This window comes from Sciurus vulgaris (genome assembly GCF_902686455.1).
Source record: "Sciurus vulgaris genome assembly, chromosome: 3".
In the NCBI taxonomy this organism is placed as follows: domain Eukaryota; kingdom Metazoa; phylum Chordata; class Mammalia; order Rodentia; family Sciuridae; genus Sciurus; species Sciurus vulgaris.
In genome coordinates this window covers 800241-816156 of record NC_136463.1, presented here as the reverse complement: position 1 = coordinate 816156, position 15916 = coordinate 800241, and the positions used below count along the sequence as shown (strand labels likewise).

Here is a 15916-nt window from a genome sequence, read left to right as displayed (position 1 = left end):
CCAAAGAAATGAAGGTGAAATTTTGTGTATTAAGAGTGAAGACAAGGGCTGTAGCTGTAGCTCAGTGGCAGAGTGCTTGCCTAGCACATGTGAGGCACTGGGTTCAATCCTCAGCACTACACAAAAAGATGAAAACAAATAAAGGCAGGTGTCCATCTACAACTATAAATTTCTTTTTAAAAAAAGAGTGACGACAGCTCAGAGAATTGGAGAAAATGTTTGCAAGATCACGCATCTCATAAATGTAATATATCTGGAATATTTAAAGAGCTCTTAAAAGTTGGGCTGGGGATGTGGCTCAGTGGTACGGCACTTGCCCAGCATCTTTGAGGACCTGAGTTCCATCCCCAGTACTGGGGAAAAAAAAAAAAAAAAAGGAAGAAAAAGGACTTGGACAGACATTTCTCCAGAGAAGACATACCAATGGCCAACAGGTGCAGGAAAAACTGCTCAGCATCACTAGCTACTAGAGTGCAGATCAGAGCCACACACACCACAAGAATGGCTTTAATAAAAAATACCAAAACCCCACAGAGAGTAGGAGTGGAGAATCTGGGCTTCTTGCTGATGGGGCTGCTGTGGATGTGGTTCGATAGCTCCTCAAGAAGTCAGACAGGGAATCGCCACACACCCCAGCAATTCCACTCCTCGGTACATACCGAAGAGAAATGAAAAGCCATACGTCCACACGAGTACTTATGCACGGATGTCCACGACAGCATTGTTCACAGCGGCCAAAAGGTCAAAATGACCCAAGTCCCTGTCCATTGGCAGGTGACTGAATAAACAAAACACAGTGTATCTGTACAATGGAATGTTATTCTGCCATAAAAAGGAGAGAAGTATTGGAAAATCCTGCAAGGCAGGTGAACCGCAAGGACATTATCTCAGGGAGGGAGGCCCATGTATGTGATTCTACCTGCACAAAGGCCTGTGTAGGAACCGTGGAGTCCCCAGGGACAGAATGTGCGGCAGTGCTTACCAGGTGGCAGGCCTGCAGAGCAATTAGGTAATGAGTGCAGAGTTTTCATGGGTTCAGGGGAAGGTTTTGAACGAATGGGCAGTTGTGCAATGCTGGGTGCCCTGAGTGTCGCAGGCTGTCTGCTGGGGATCATCCCGTGTCTTGTGGATTTCCCTTTGATTTGTTTTGTTTACATATTTTGAGACGGGGTCTCGCTGTGTTGCCCAGGCTGACCTCAAACTCCTGGGTTCAAGTGACCTTCCTGCATCAGCCTCTGGAGCAGCTAGGACTGCAGCTGGGCACCACTGCACCTGGCCACCTTGATTTTAAAAAGGAGTGAATGACAAGAAAGACGTATGCTCTGGTGGGAAGAGGGACAGTGGGGGGCCCACTCGGGTGCCCTGGCCCCCATGACACTTCCATTCCTGGAAACAGAAGAGAGACCCTGCTCTGCCCTGGAGTCTGCGTCCTGATTTCCACCCAACAGTATGCTCGGGCCACTCTAGGACCATCACCACTGGACATGTAACTACTGGGGAAAACAGGCAGCCTGGCACCCTTGGCCCTTCAAGCTGTACCCTGAGGCTACACTGGCAGCTCCTGCCTCGTCCTCCCTCCCTTTTGGGGCAAGGCTGGGAGGTCAGGGACCTCTGAGGCCTGTGGACTCTGCTTCTCCTACCTCCAGAAGGGGAAGCCTGGTTTCCCACCTTCTGAGTGGGCTGGACTTGGTGGCTGGCACCAAGGTGCAGGGGTGAGGTGCACACTTGTGGGGTGGGGTGGCAGGGCGTTCATTTGAGGGTGCCAGAAGCCACATGAGGTTGGGGCCACATGGTGAGGGTGGCCTCCTGCAGCAGCCACGCTGGAAGTAGGGCATCCAGCCCCAGTAGGGTCTCGGGATGATGCAGCCTTCTGAGACCCCAACTGCCCTGCTCTGCCTCCAATTCCTGGACACTGTGAAATGGTAACTGCTCACTTTAAGCCACCGAGTTTTAGGGTGATTTCTTATGCAGTGACAGAAAATGAACGTGAGTCCCAAGTATGTAGACCTTGACACCAGGCCCCGCTGCCTGCTGGGTACAGCAGAGGGGACCCCAGCCCAGCTCCTCTCCCAGGACCCAGGCTTCACTGCTAGACTGGGCTGGGGCAGTAGGACAGTCCCACGCTGCTGTTTCCATGGGGTCTGTGCAAAAGGGACTGGACAGATCAGGGCATCAAATCCTCCCAAACTTACTACCCCTGAGTGGTCAGTTCTCAGTCCCAACTGGTTATCCTTATCACAGAAGATCCCAGAACCATGGAACAGACCTGCTAGCTTCCCCTGGGGTCTGGAGCTCACAGGCCCCTGGCCTCCTGAGCCCCCCAGGTGTCCAGGAAAAAGGCACTACACGTGCAAAGGCATGGAGGCCTGAAGAAGAGCTGAGGGTCCCAGCAGCCTCACAGCCTGCCACATGGGGCCCAAAGGCTGCTCTGCTGGACTCCCTGTCACTCATCTCTGTAGCTGTATGGTTCATACCCAGCCAGGCCAGTGACTCCTCCCTACCTGCCTGTCCCCTGCCCTCCCAGCAAGCTTCTGCTGGGGCCCAGGTCTCCTCATCTATAAAGAGCCAGGGAGGGCCCTTCAAGGGCACTGCCCGTCCCAGGTGTGGCCAGACAGTGGGCACCAACATGTCCAGTTTTCCCAGCAGCAGTGATCCTTGGACAGAGGAGGCCTGTTCTCAAAGCCTGTGTCCCTCACAAGTCCCGGGGGCCTGGGCCTCGGGTCCCTGCCTTGCTAGCGCCCACTCATGGCCTTCCAAGCCCAGCACAGCAGAGGGCACATGGCAGGTCAGGAGATGGCTGTGAGGCCAGCAACCACCTGACCCTGAGGATGGAGCCACAGTGCGGGGGTGGACAGGGTATGGGGAGGGGCCAGTGAACTTCAAGTCTAGCCCAGGAGTCCACACCTGGGTGTGACCAGCATGGGCACAAGGACTGGACGTGAACAGGTGAGAAGAAAATAGGGCTTCCCCAGTGGAGTGCAGGCAGGGCCATGAAGGTGTCAGGGCTGCAGGAGGGAGGACCCACCTCACAGGTGAGGGGCAGAAGCCACGCCCCAGGCCTGGCTGGTCACGTTGTGCTGCCACAGGCACCCAGGACGGGGACCCCACACTGTCCTGCTGCTGATCCCCTCCCCATGTCAGCTGGACAGCTGGCCCCAGCCTCCCGGTTTCCTGCTCTGGAGCTCCTCCTGTCCAGTTTTGCCTCCCAGTGACAGGTGAGAGGTCACTGCTGCTACAGAGGATAGGACCTGGCCTGCCCATGTCAGTGTCTGCCACCCAACCAGGCACCCAACACCCTCACCCACCCCCTGCCACCATCTGCAGCACAGGTGTGTCAGGCTGGGCGGGCCGAGGTCCAGCTTCTCTGGCCTATCTCACCTGGCCACCGCCTGGGGTGCAGTTCAGTGGGAGGGCCAGGCAGCTGCCGGGTAGATGTTTATTTTTCTGGGAGTCTGGAAAGGGTGGGAGGAGAAGGCCTTGAAAAAGGTGTGTGGAGGAGGGGTGGGGTTGGACCCAAGCCGGCGGGGCCCAGTTCTGCCTCCACTGGCCTCAGCCGAGCTTCACTGCTCTCCAGCCCGGCTCGGCGAAGGCTGCTCACCACCGCTGCAGGGGCCTGGAGTCTGTGCCGAAGGTGTGGCCCCAGGAGTGGATGACAGGCTGTGACAGTTGTGTCAGCAGATCCTCTGGCCTGGGAGCCCTCAAGCAGCAGTATCAGGAGCCAGGCAGCTGGGGACCCCAGGAAGGGGGGGCTGTGGCTCGGCCGGAACGCCTGTCCCTGCGACTCAGCTTTCTTCACCTCCTGGTCTCTCTTAGCATCAGCAAAGGCATCAGCTGGTTCTGGGTGGTATAGCCAGGCGTGGGGGCAGGTGAGTAGGCGGGGATCTGAAGGGGCAGGGGGAGTCCCAGACTCAGGAGGCGGGGTCTGGGTGGCTCTGCGGTCCTGGGGGATTCCCTGGTGCCTGCCAGGAGTGAAGGCTGTCCTTCCAACCCGCCTGAGGCGGCGGCTGGAGTCGCCCTCAGGAAGTCCTCCCCTTGTTTCCGGGTCATTTTTGGAGACACAGCCCTCGCCTGGCTCAGCCTTCTGGAGAGGACACTTGCTCAGGGCTGAGCGGGTGCTTTCACGCACTGCTCCCAGGCACGGCACTCCGGGGAAGGCAGAGTCGCCCTCCGTGCCCCCACCAACCCCGGGCTGCAGCCACTGAGGCTCCTTGGAGCACATTCCAGGATCTGACAGGAACTGTATCTGTGGCCTGGAACAGGAGGATGGGGCAGGTGGACTGTGGGGGCAGGGCTGGGAAGCTGCCCCTTCACCAGGGATGGCTCTGAGCCTTCCCAGGTCCCACACCCCTTCCTTCAAATAAAGGGAAGCCTGGGTTGGGGCTTGGCTTGGGGGAACTGACCACTGGAGCCGTGTCTGGAGTGGGTGCTCCCAACGCCACCCAGAGCTGGGCAGCAGACCTCTACCCTCCGCAGGGGCTCCAGTCACCTACCGTGCCTAGCAGGTATCCCATGGCCTCTAGCCCCTAGGATGGGAACTGAGGCCTGCTGGCATTACTGCCCCTGATGAATCCAGGGGAGCCAGGGAAGGCCTTGAAGTCTTCCCTGGAAGGCTGACCCTAGACCTGAGGTACCCTCCAGGGCTGTCAGGTGCAGCCTAGCCACCCAAGACCCAGGTGCAGGTGCAGAGCTAGGGACCTCACGAGGTGCTAGGCACCCAGTGGGACCTTTTAAAAGTCTGAGTACTTAAAAGGTCAAGGACATCTCATACTAAGGGGGTACCAGAATACTAATGGACCAGGGTCTTGATGGCTCCTGCACGCCCCCAGCAGGGCCCCAATCATGAACCAGCTGCCCCAAGAGGAACTTTTACTCCTCAGAGTAAAGTAAAAGGTCCTTTTTTTTTTTTTTTGGTACTGGGGATCGAACCCAGGGCCTTGTGCTTACAAGGCAAGCACTCTACCAACTGAGCTACTCCCCAGCCCTAAAAGGGCCTTTTCTCTTACTAAGAAACTGGTTTCCCAGTGGGCCTAGCCACCTTGCCACAGTGGAAGCCCTTCCCCTGCCTTACCTCCCGTTTAAGCCCTGAACCTTGAGTGCTCTTTCAGAAGATGTTGGGAAGCCCGTGCCCTGTGAAGGTGGGGAGTGCCCCACCGCAGCGCTGGGGGACAGTGTGGTCCTAGGTCCCACACCCAGGAAGGACCATGCTTGGGAGTGGCACTCCCTGGATCCCTGGGAACCTAAGGTGTGGGGTCCTCCAGCGGAGATTAGATCTCCAGGTCTAGGAGCTCGGAAAATTCCTGGCCGTGGAAGGTGCCTCTCCTGGCCTTTGGGAGACCCTGGGACCCCTGCTTGGTCTCCCTCTCCTTGCTGGCAGCTCTGAGTCCTTCAGCCAACGACTGGATTGTGGCGGGGGGGGGGGGGGGGGGGGGGGCTTCTGGGTTACTGCACAGCCCTCCATCCCTAGCTGAGTCCAGAAGGCTAAGTCTAAATAACTGGGGGCAGGGGCACCGCTTCCCAGGTAAGAGACAGGAAATACCTTGTGGAACTGCAGAGGGGGGGATTCCTTTGTGCAGCTTTTCAGGGTCTCTTCCCCACTTCCTTGCTCTTGCATGCTAGGGTACTGCATCAGAAAGAGCAATAGGGATGTGGGGAGGGCATACTTGTGATCCCAGCTACCTGTGAGGCAGAGGCAGGAGGACCACATGTTTGAGGCCAGCCTGGGCAACTTAATGAGGTCCTAAGTGACTTAGGGAGATCGTCTCAAAATATAAAATAAAAAGAACTGTGAATGTAGCTTAGTGGTGAAGTGCCCTGGGTTCAATACCCAGTATCAAAAAGGAAAAAATAAATAAATAAAAAAAATAAAAAAGAGCAATAGGCCTTAGTGTGCTGGGCATCTCAAGAGGTTGGGGGCACCAGGGCATCAGAGGTTGGCTCTGTGGCCAAGACCAATGCCATGCTGCCCTCCCTTTAGTGGGTCAAGAGGGTGGGCTGCCCATAGCCCTCTGGAAGGGGGTCCTCCACTCACTCTCTCTCTGACCCCCATTCTGGATCTTTCTGCTAAAGCTAAGTTACCCCCCTCAGACTCCTTAGCCAGAAGACCTGGAGTGCTCCCACGGTCTCGTTGGATTGCAGAGGACAAATGGTGTCCTGCGCCCAGGCTGAGAAAGGCCAGTTCCCTGGCACCTCCTTAAACCTTAGCACCCAAAGTGCTGGGTTATTTCCATGGTGCCAGTAAGAAAACTGGGCCCAGACACACCCTCGGAGGACAAGTGTGGACTCCCTCAAGCTGGAAAGGGCCCCTTGGACTTCCAAACCTACTCCCCTCCCCCGGAAGGGGGGCGGGCCCCAGCTCAGGAGTTCTGGGCAGGGAGAGGAGGGGCGGCGGGGCAGGGCTGGGGTCCAGGACTTTATCTGGCCTCCCAGAGGGCAAAGCTACTGGGGAAACGGAAGTCGAGAGGGGCTGACGGCCTTGCCCAAGATCGCCCAGGCTTCCCAGGGCCTGCAGGTCGGGTTCCCCAACCAGGAGACGCGTGACCATCTGCACCAGCACGGCACCGGCACCGGCACCAGGAGCTCGCGGAGGCTTGGATGAGGCGTGAATTCGGATACCGCGCAGGTCCGACGCGTCCGACGCGGCCTCCGCCAGCGAGGCCTGCGGGCGGAGAGCGGAACCTGACGATGGGGCCAGCCCGCCCACGCCCGGCTGCGCCTGAGGTGGGTGCTCGCTCCTCTCTGCTAACGGCGCGCCCCGGGAGTGCGGGACTAGCGGCCCCAGCCCTGGAGGTCTCCGGCGCGGCCGGGGTCCTGTCACAGTTGAAGCAGAAGGAAACCGTGGTCTTGGGACGGGAAATGGAGTGGCCGCGGCTCAGCGGCGGGAACTCCTGGCCCAGCGCCAGGGGGAGGCTGCCGGGCCGCCCGGGTAGGGGCGCAGAGGAGGCGGACCGGCCCGAAAGAAGCGCATCCGGGCCGGGGTCCGCGCCCGGAGCACCGACGGCGCGGGTCGCCGCCGGGGGCCAAGCCGCGGGCCGCGCCGTCGGGGAGCAGCGGCAGGGGCGCCCCCTCCGGCGGCGCGGGGTCCGGGCGGGGCGGCAGGGGCGGCGCCAGGCAGCGGTGACGTGCGCGGGGGACGTGCCGCGCGAGCGACGAGAGCACTTAAAGTCGCCCCCGGCGCGGCGCCCAGCAAGCCGAGGCGGGCAGAGGCGGGCGCGGCGGCCGAGCGGCGGCAGGTAGGCGCGGCCGGGAAGCTGGGCGCCCGGGCGGAGGCCGGGACTCTCCGAGTCGCGGGGTGGCTGAGCGGGCACCGCGCATCGTCCCCCTCGGGCCCGAGTTCCCGCCCCCTCGCCCCTTCCCCTGCGGTCTACCGGTTCCGGGGGCGTCTCGGGCTTAGACGAGCCTTCCCGCGCGCTTCGGTCCTCGAAGGGCTCCGGGCAGCAGCTGTGTGCCCTCGCACCCAGGCGCCCAGCTTTGCCTCCCCGCCGGCCCGGGCGCCCATCCGTCGGGCAGCCCTCGGGGGCTGGGCTCTGGCCAGGAGGTGGTTGCGCCTGGCGGCCGAGCAGGTCCTGAGTATAAATAGCTTGGTCGCTGGCCGGCTGAAGCCGGGGCCAGGGCCGCGGGCTATATTTGGTGGGGCCACCTCCCTGAACGGTGCTCGTGCGCCAGGCCTGGACCCTGGGGAGGGATGCCCTCGGATCTTCCTCTCCCGCCCCTCCTTGTCCTCTTAGGCGACCCTAAACTTACCATCACACACTCACCCTCCCTCTGGGGCCAAGAGCCCCGAGGCTGCATACAGGTGGGATCAGAAATGGATTGTCCCAGCTAACCTTGTCCCAGCTCCTAGCTCCCCAACCTGAGGGAAAAACCAGGAAGGGGTTTCGTTTTCTTTTTTGAAAAGTCGGTTGATTAGGCACCTACCTGGATGCTGGGCCAATGAAAAGCAGGCGCCCAGTAGAAGGGAAGCCCTTAGCTCTGGGCCAGGGGAGTGAATGTGAGTGGAAATGTGTGTGTGTGTGTACTGGTGGTACCTGGAGTCTGGTGGTACCTGGAGTCTGAGTCAGGGCCAAAGGGGCAGCTGGGGGCCACATCCTTCTCCCTGTCCCTGTGCTGCATCAGGCCACCCACGCTGACAGAACCACTGTGAGGACCAGAGTCAGGACCACTGGGTGGTCTGAGGGCTCGTCCAAAGCTTAGAGTGTGCTGTTGTGGTGCTGTGGCGGGGGCCAGCTAGGAGTTTCCAGAGGTCCTCAGCTTCGTCTTACAGAACCAGGAGCTGGCTGGTGTCTGGTGGGTGGGGAGAGGGATGGGGACAATTCCACAGGTATCTGGGCTCTCGGGGTGGCAGGTGTGTCTTATGTTGGGGATGGGGGCGAGTCTGTTCCCAGCAGAGCACTAGAGGCACTGCACTCTTGCTCTGGTGTGGCCAGAGCCTCGGGTGGCCACTGGGAGGGCCCATCCAAAGAGACTCCTCATGTGACCTTGGGTAGTGCCTGCCATCAAGAAAGCATCTGATCCTCAGTGCCCACAGCACAGACACCTAAGTTTGGAGGGACAACAGAAGAGGACTCTGATGACCCCAAGCAGCCCTCAAAGAGTGTGTATGGAGAGGGCCTGTGGGTGGACCCCACAGCATGCCATGCGCCAGGCTTATGGGCTCCTGTCCCGCAGTGACCTGGCAGTGTGGGAGGGAAGGACCAGCGAGGACCAAGTGCAAGAGGCACCCAGGGCCCCGGCGGGCCCTTCTGGGTGGTGGCGCTGAGGGATTGGAAGCACCTCTGAATCAGGCCTTGGGCCACCAGGCACTGGCCCTGGCGCAGGGGCGGGGCGGGAGCAGACAGGACCCGAGGTCCTCCCTGCGTCACCTCCCGCAAGCATCCTCCCAGTCTCAGTCTCCATCTGTGGAAAGGGCCTTGCGCCGAAGCCCTACCGCACCAATGCTCCCCGCCCCTGGCCAGAGTTCGAGTCTCACCAGGGTGAAAAACTCTTGAGTCAGGAGTCAGCGGCTCCGAGCCGCGCGCGTCGGTCCTGCCTTTGCGGAGGGCAGAGGAAGCCGCCCCAGCCCTACGAGGTGCACCGCGGCGGTACGCGGAGCCCCAGCGGTGTGCGGGGCGGTGGATGCTCAGCGCCGCACTGCCGCTGGGCAGACCCTGCTAGTACCATAGTGGAGGAAGTGGCCCTGGCTAGTACGGTAGTGGAGGAAGGGCGCCTACTCTGGGCAATACGGCGGCGGCTCCTCCCTTGGCGCGGTCACGTCCCCCACGTCCCGCGGCCGCGGGCGGAGCATCCTCCCCTCCGCCCTCCCCGCCCGGCTTCGGTGGGACCCGCCCAGCTTGGCCGACCCCCACCCGCCAGCCGGAGGAGGGGCCATGGCTTCCCGCGCCCAGCCCTGGTGCCCTCGCTTTGCCCCTCCCCACCTGTCTCCTCCAGGCCCGACCCTGGGTGGGAGGGCGCCTCTGGAGCGCTGGCTTTCAGGCGGAAGGCTGCAGGGGAGTGGAGGAATGGGCCCAGAAGGCCAAGTGGGGGGCAGCCCATGCAGGGTTCCGCAGGCCTCGCTGGTTGGGAAGGGCAGCCCACCCCAGCCTCCACAGCGGCCCCAGCCACAGCCCTCAGCTTTGCAGAGAAGCAGGACCAGATCATCAGGGCTGTCCACTGTGGCAGCCAAGGGTTGAAGCCTCTTTGTAGGAGGTGGGACTTGAGCCCGCCATCCCTGTGCCACACTTCTGGGGGTCCCAGCCGTGGCTTGGACTCAGCCAGTTGCTGGCCTTGGGCGGCAGTATCCAACCTGGCAAATGAGGCCAGTGTTTCCACCCCACTGGCCCCAGCAGAGGATGTGAGCCGACACAGGAGAGCCTGCAGGGGCACCAGGCATGCACTGGGGGCTGCCTGGCCAGCAGAGATTGGGTGGAGGGCCCAGGCCAGCCCTGGCCCTCCAGCCCCCGACCCTGTGTTCTGCATGCTGGTGGGGGCAGGGCTGAGGGTGCCTGGCCTCCTCCCGCAGGGGAGAGGCACACTGCTGGTGACCTGTTTGCACAACAGTAGCAGTGAGGGAAGGAAGAAAGGGAACTCAGAAGCAGGCCCTCCCTCCCCGTTCAGCACCCCCAACCCTAAAAGGCCAGATCCTAGCCACAGCAGGGCTGCTTCCTTGATTCTCAGGGGTCTGGAATGTGATTGGAAGGACTGTAACTGTCCCTGTGCCTGCCGCCTGCCTGGGCCACAAAGGCAGGGCTGCTGCAGGGACCTGGCCTGCACTCCTGGGGCTGACAGTCCAGCCCAAGGATGCAGGCTGGGGAGGGGCGAGGAGGTTTCTGGGGAGGCCAGGAAAGAGCAGGCCAGGGCAGCAGGGTGGCAGTGCAGGCAGAGGGGAGAATGCAGGGGCCCCACAGCCTGACTTGGGAGGGTACCCTGGAGTCTCCTGGAAGGGTGGCCCCTGCCATGAACTGTCCCCTGTTCAGCTTGCAGCAGGCTGGGGCACAGGGCCTCCAAAGGACTTCCAGGGATCAGCCCTGGGGAGTACCTGCAACTCCAGCTAACCCAGAGGCAGACACCCCATATGCACCCAGGGGAGATCAGTTTTCTGTGACCCGGAGGCCAGTTTATTTCTGGGCTGGTTCACATGCTTCCCTGGGAGGGTAAATGTCACAAAAGGCCAGGCTGCTGGGGTGTGCCCATGGATGTGCTGTGGGACCCACCCACCGTGGTCCCTCTCCCTCCTCTGGGTGGATAGGATCAGCCTTCACCTCAGCCCACCCAGGCTCAGGGCTCCCTGGGAGATGGAGCCATGGACTTCTTCCCCTGAGCAGGCAGGCCAGGCGTAAGAGGTCCCAGCCCCTCATCCACCTACCCTGCCCCAAGCCTGGCTGCAGACCGTTGGCTTAAAACCAACCCTGGTCTGAAAACCACAACCTGGCTGCCACTTCACTCTGTGTGTCTCTGGACGGCAAGCTGAAGTAGGTACTGGTTCGGCCATTTCAGGGAGGCCCGAGCTGGGTGGCAGTGGACCACGGTGCTGGCCTTGGTTGGGAGCTTCCTGTCCAGGTGCCACAAGCTCCTTGGCACAGATGGTCCTCCATGTGTGACCCTCACGTGGTAGCCACAGGCCTCAAAGGGCCCAGAACATGCTGTGCCCTCTTGGCCTCTGAGTCCTGGCACCAACCCACCCTCTGCCTGCCCTCCAAAGTCGCTGCCCAGGGGTGCCTCATCTCCAGCAGGTGGCGGATGTCCATGCTTCCCAGCATTCCCTCCTGTCTTCTGGGGACCCTGCATGCCTCCAGAGAGGGCCCAGCCTTGGTGTGCAGTGGACAAGGGGGACCTGTAAAGGCTGGGGTGCCTGTGATTCCCTGGAAGGGTTGGGCAGGCTGCCTGGTTCAGTCTGTGGGAGGACCCTGGATGTGTGGGGTCGGGCTGCTCCTGGTGGTGGTTCTGAGTACTCCCCTCCTTGACTCTGCAAGGCCCCCTTGATTAATCCCTTCATTCAGTGTTTGCAGCACTCACAACTGCTTGGCCAGGACTCAGCCCTGCACTACATCCAGCCTGCTTGGCTCCTTTTAGAAAGTGCAGCAAGCATCTAAGTCCACAATCCCAGGAAGGGGGGACTGGCAGGGACAACCACCCCTACCACCCCAGCTCCTTCTCGTGAGTTGTCCCCAAGTGACCCGTCAGCTTCCCTGTGGTGTGGGGTCTTGGGTCTTTTAACTAGGTGCCAAGGTGGTGCAGTCATCCTACCCTCGGTGACCCACCCGGTGTGTCTTCACTGTGTGTGATGCTTCTCCTTTGACCCCACCCTGGCTGGGGGGGTCTCCGCTGGGCACAGCTTGCAGGACTGGTGGTCATTCCTGGAGGAGCCAGGCATGGCCCCTGCACCAGGGAACCCACCTGGAAACTATCTGATGTGCCTGCAGGTCTCCCACAGGGCAGGGTTCAGGAGAATGTGGGGCAGGGGGCAGGGGTGGGTCCCAGTGAGGGGCCCAAGTCTAGCCCTCCCCCACCGCTGCAGGGGTGTTCACACCCCCGTCACTGGCTAACACACCAGGGCCGCACTTTCTTCCCCAGGGAGCTGGCTGGCTGCACGCCACGGGTGGGAGACGCTGAGCAGGCCAGACTGAACGCTTCGGGTTCAGACACCCAGACACCCAGGGACACAGACTCTGCCCCAACTCTCTCCTTGGTGAGGTGCGGGATGTGGGGTTAGCAGCTTCCGATGGGGGTGGGTCTGCAGCACCCAGCATGCCCTCCAGGGGAGGCTCAGCATGGCCTGGGTGCAGGAGGGGATGTAAAGTGCCGGCTACTGCAGGCTGCAGGGGTGGGACACCAGTCAGGCTGCCTGCCCAGCAGGGTCTGTGCGTCCCAGAAGTCCTGGCTGAAGGGCTGGGTGCCAGCAGGGGCAGTGAGTGTGGTGCCAGCCCTCTGCCTGTTTCTCAGACCATCAGCTCGGCAACCTGTCAGCCCTGCTTCTCTCTCTCAGGTGAGGCGGAACCAGCCCTCTGGCCATGGGCGGAGCCGTGGTGGATGAGGGTCCCACGGGCGTCAAAGCCCCTGATGGGGGCTGGGGCTGGGCCGTCCTCTTCGGCTGCTTCGTCATCACAGGCTTCTCCTACGCCTTCCCCAAGGCGGTCAGCGTCTTCTTCAAGGAGCTCATGCGGGAGTTTGGGATTGGCTACAGCGACACGGCGTGGATCTCCTCCATCCTGCTGGCCATGCTTTACGGCACAGGTGAGGCCATCTGCTTGCTGGGCCACCTGTGGCAAAGCTTGGGGCGGGCTGGCCAAATCCTGGTGGCCACAGGACCCCAGTGCAGGGGGCTTGTCACAGGGCTGAGCTCAGACCATCCAGAGTCACAGTGTCCTAAAGGGAAGCACTGGAGATGGGGATCCTGCTAGAAGTACTCTGAGCCCAGTGGGCCCAGTGGGCCCAGCGGGGACCAGGCAGTCTGTCTTGGCACGTCCGAACGTGTGGGTTGCTGCGACAGTCCCAGAGAGCGAGGCTGCGAGGAGCCCAGGCCCACCAGCCACCCCAGCCACCGCAGGAAGACACGGGGCTGTGGGGCTCTGCCCTGGAACCTGGTCTGCAGGGCTCCGGGCACCCTGCTGGGTTGTGGGTGTGGTGCAGGGAGGAGAGGCCTTGGATAGCACAGCCTTGCTGGAGGCTGGGGTAGCCCTGCCTCAGCAGCTGCCTCCCGCAGGCCCCCTCTGCAGCGTGTGCGTGAACCGCTTTGGCTGCAGGCCCGTCATGCTTGTGGGTGGCCTCTTCGCGTCCCTGGGCATGGTGGCCGCGTCCTTCTGTAGGAGCATCGTCCAAGTCTACCTCACCACAGGAGTCATAACTGGTGAGCAGGGCCTGGCAGGGGGCTGTGGGGGATCAGAAGGCAGGGGGCCAACTGCGGGGGTCCCGGCCATGCCCCTGTCCCGTCCAGAGCTGTTCAGGGGAGCGGTGAGCACAGCCTGGTAGGCTCCCGCCAGGCCCGCACTCCACCACTGGGACAGGCTGGGAGGGGCAGGGCAGGTGCAGGTCTGGGCCCGGGCTCACGCTGCCCACCCCCGCCCGCAGGCTTGGGCCTGGCTCTCAACTTCCAGCCCTCCCTCATCATGCTCAACCGCTACTTCAACCAGCGGCGCCCCATGGCCAACGGGCTGGCGGCAGCGGGCAGCCCCGTGTTCCTGTGTGCGCTGTCGCCGCTGGGGCAGCTGCTGCAGGACCGCTATGGTTGGCGAGGCGGCTTCCTCATCCTGGGCGGCTTGCTGCTCAACTGCTGCGTGTGCGCTGCGCTCATGAGGCCCCTGGTGGCAGCCCAGCAGGGCGGAGCGCCAGGCCCCCAGCGGCCAGCCCGGCGCCTGCTGGACCTGAGCGTCTTCCGGGACCGCGGCTTCGTCATCTATGCCCTCGCTGCCTCCATCATGGTGCTGGGGCTCTTCGTACCACCTGTGTTCGTGGTGAGCTATGCCAAGGACCTGGGCGTGCCTGACACACAGGCTGCCTTCCTGCTCACCATCCTGGGCTTCATCGACATCTTCGCCAGGCCCACGGCTGGCTTCATCACCGGACTCAAGAAGGTGCGGCCCTACTCAGTCTACCTCTTCAGCTTCGCCATGTTCTTCAACGGCTTCACGGACCTGACGGGCTCCACAGCCAGCGACTACGGCGGCCTGGTGGTCTTCTGCATCTTCTTTGGCATTTCCTACGGCATGGTGGGGGCCCTGCAGTTTGAGGTGCTCATGGCCATTGTGGGCACCCATAAGTTCTCCAGTGCCATCGGCCTTGTGCTGCTGCTGGAGGCTGTGGCTGTGCTCATCGGACCCCCGTCAGGTGGTGAGTGCTGCTGGGGGCACTTCCTGGGGACTCGGCACTGTGGGCCCTGTCCAGCAGGTGTCAGGAGTGAGCAGCTGGCCCTGAGCCAGGGCAGGCACACAGGCAGGCCATCAGCACACAAGGGGGCGGCTTGCTAGGAGGCGAATCCAGTGCTTGGGCCTTTGCTGAGGAAACTTCCAGTAAGATCTAGAATGTTCGACTGGAGGGGCAGCCTGGCTGGACCCTGGCCCGTGGGGAGGTTGCTTCACATGCTCCAGTGCCCCTGCAGCCCCGGCTGCTCCTTTCCCCCAGAAGAGTCTTGGGGTGGGTGGAGCCTAAGGCCACACTCACGGCCCTACCTGTCCCAAGGTGCCTGGTCACAAGGTACAGCGCCAGGCTGAGCCCTGCGTTGCCCCTCCGTGACTGGGTGACTGGGCAACCGGGCCACGCCCTGGAGTCTGTGATGCCACTTCTGCTTTTAGCACCGGTCTCTACTCCCCTGGGCAGGAGCGGGAGGGAGAGGAAGTGGGGCAGGCAGGACGACTTCAGAGAGCCTCAGTGATGGGGTCTCTGAGAGCCTGGCTGGCCCTGGGGGTGGCCGTGCCCACGGGAGCAGCTGGTGACCCACGTCCCCCCGCAGGCAAGCTGCTGGACGCGACCCACGTCTACAAGTACGTGTTCATCCTGGCGGGGGCCGAGGTGCTCACCTCCTCCCTCGTGCTGCTGCTGGGCAACTTCTGCATCAGGAAGGGGCCTGAGGCGTCGCAGCCTGAGGCGGTGGTCTCAGAGGAGAAGCTCCACAAGCCCCCTGCAGATGTGAGGGTGGACTCGCGGGAGGTAGAACACTTCCTGAAGGCAGAGCCTGAGAAAAACGGGGAGGTGGTCCACACCCCGGAAACCAGTGTGTGAGTGGCCTGGCGGGGCTGGCAGGGTGCAGGGAAGAGCTACAGAGACTGGCAACGCTCGTATTTATTTCACAAACAGGACCAGCTTAGGCGGGGCCACTGGCTCAGCGCTGGCTGCTGGTCATCGGGTCATCACCTGACCAGTGTTTTGCGGGGAAGGTGGCGGGGTGGGAACGTGTCATTCCACAGCGGATCTGCGGTGAAGCCAAGCCCATGGTTACAAGCCGCCTGCTCACCCCAAGCAGCCCGCCCCCCGTGGTCAAGGACCTAGAAGCCCAGGCTTTGAGACAACATGACTTTAATAGGAGGGCGGGCTGGGCGGGCTGGGCGGGCTGGCGTGCGGGCGCCTCCTCCAGGCCCCCAGGCCCGTCTGACCCCGCTGCCACCCTCGTCTCCTGCGGTGCCCGTCCCTCTCTCTCTGGGGTACAAAGCACTCCTCCCACCAGTGAAGGTGCACAATAAACCTGCGTGTGGTGGGGTCTCGGAGGGCCTGGTCCCCGGGAGCTGTGCGCGGTGCCGTGCTGCTCTGCCCTTGGCGCGCTTGGGTTTGGAAATGACCTGGTTATTCTGACAAGCTGCTCTGGTTCTTGTTTTCCTACTGCTGCCTGTTCTGGAACATTCCCTGAGCAGTGACAGTGTTCACAGGGCACACAGGGTGGAGAAAAGGGGGCAAGCAGGGGAGGGTACCCAGCTGGGTGCCTGGACCCGCAGGACCCAGTGTGGCATGAGGGCTG

The 15916-nt window shown here is 62.0% G+C and overlaps 1 protein-coding gene and 1 long non-coding RNA gene across 7 annotated transcripts; one reads left to right on the top strand and one right to left on the bottom strand.

Annotated features, from left to right (window-relative positions):
* Positions 1-227: 227 nt before the first annotated feature.
* LOC306656158 lies at positions 228-9347 on the bottom strand. 5 transcript variants are annotated; one of them, XR_013762430.1, is made up of 5 exons: positions 8966-9347; positions 7741-7849; positions 5537-5620; positions 1669-3882; positions 228-1280 (listed from the first exon to the last, which is right to left on the bottom strand). It is a non-coding gene; the product is annotated as an uncharacterized lncRNA (long non-coding RNA). The 5 variants fall into 5 exon arrangements; XR_013762429.1 differs by lacking the exon at positions 5537-5620 and having other exon boundaries at positions 7365-7849; XR_013762431.1 differs by lacking the exon at positions 5537-5620.
* Positions 7110-15756, top strand: SLC16A3 (solute carrier family 16 member 3). Of its 2 annotated transcripts, XM_079131017.1 has the most exons (6): positions 7111-7229; positions 12046-12165; positions 12463-12705; positions 13175-13318; positions 13540-14298; positions 14918-15756. In XM_079131017.1, exons 3-6 carry the CDS (start codon positions 12483-12485, stop codon positions 15184-15186), a joined length of 1395 nt encoding a protein of 464 aa, XP_078987143.1. In that variant the 5' UTR covers positions 7111-7229; positions 12046-12165; positions 12463-12482; the 3' UTR covers positions 15187-15756. The 2 variants fall into 2 exon arrangements, with proteins under 2 accessions (XP_078987144.1, XP_078987143.1); XM_079131018.1 differs by lacking the exon at positions 13175-13318 and having other exon boundaries at positions 7110-7229.
* Positions 15757-15916: the final 160 nt, after the last annotated feature.

What these genes read in the sequence shown, in the direction of transcription:
- SLC16A3 (XM_079131017.1), top strand. Translation starts at nt 12,483, where the DNA reads ATGGGCGGAGCCGTGGTGGATGAGGGTCCCACGGGCGTCAAAGCCCCT. An exon ending in CACCACAGGAGTCATAACTG is followed by an intron (nt 13,319 to 13,539) that starts GTGAGCAGGGCC and finishes CCCCGCCCGCAG; the next exon opens with GCTTGGGCCTGGCTCTCAAC. An exon ending in CATCGGACCCCCGTCAGGTG is followed by an intron (nt 14,299 to 14,917) that starts GTGAGTGCTGCT and finishes GTCCCCCCGCAG; the next exon opens with GCAAGCTGCTGGACGCGACC.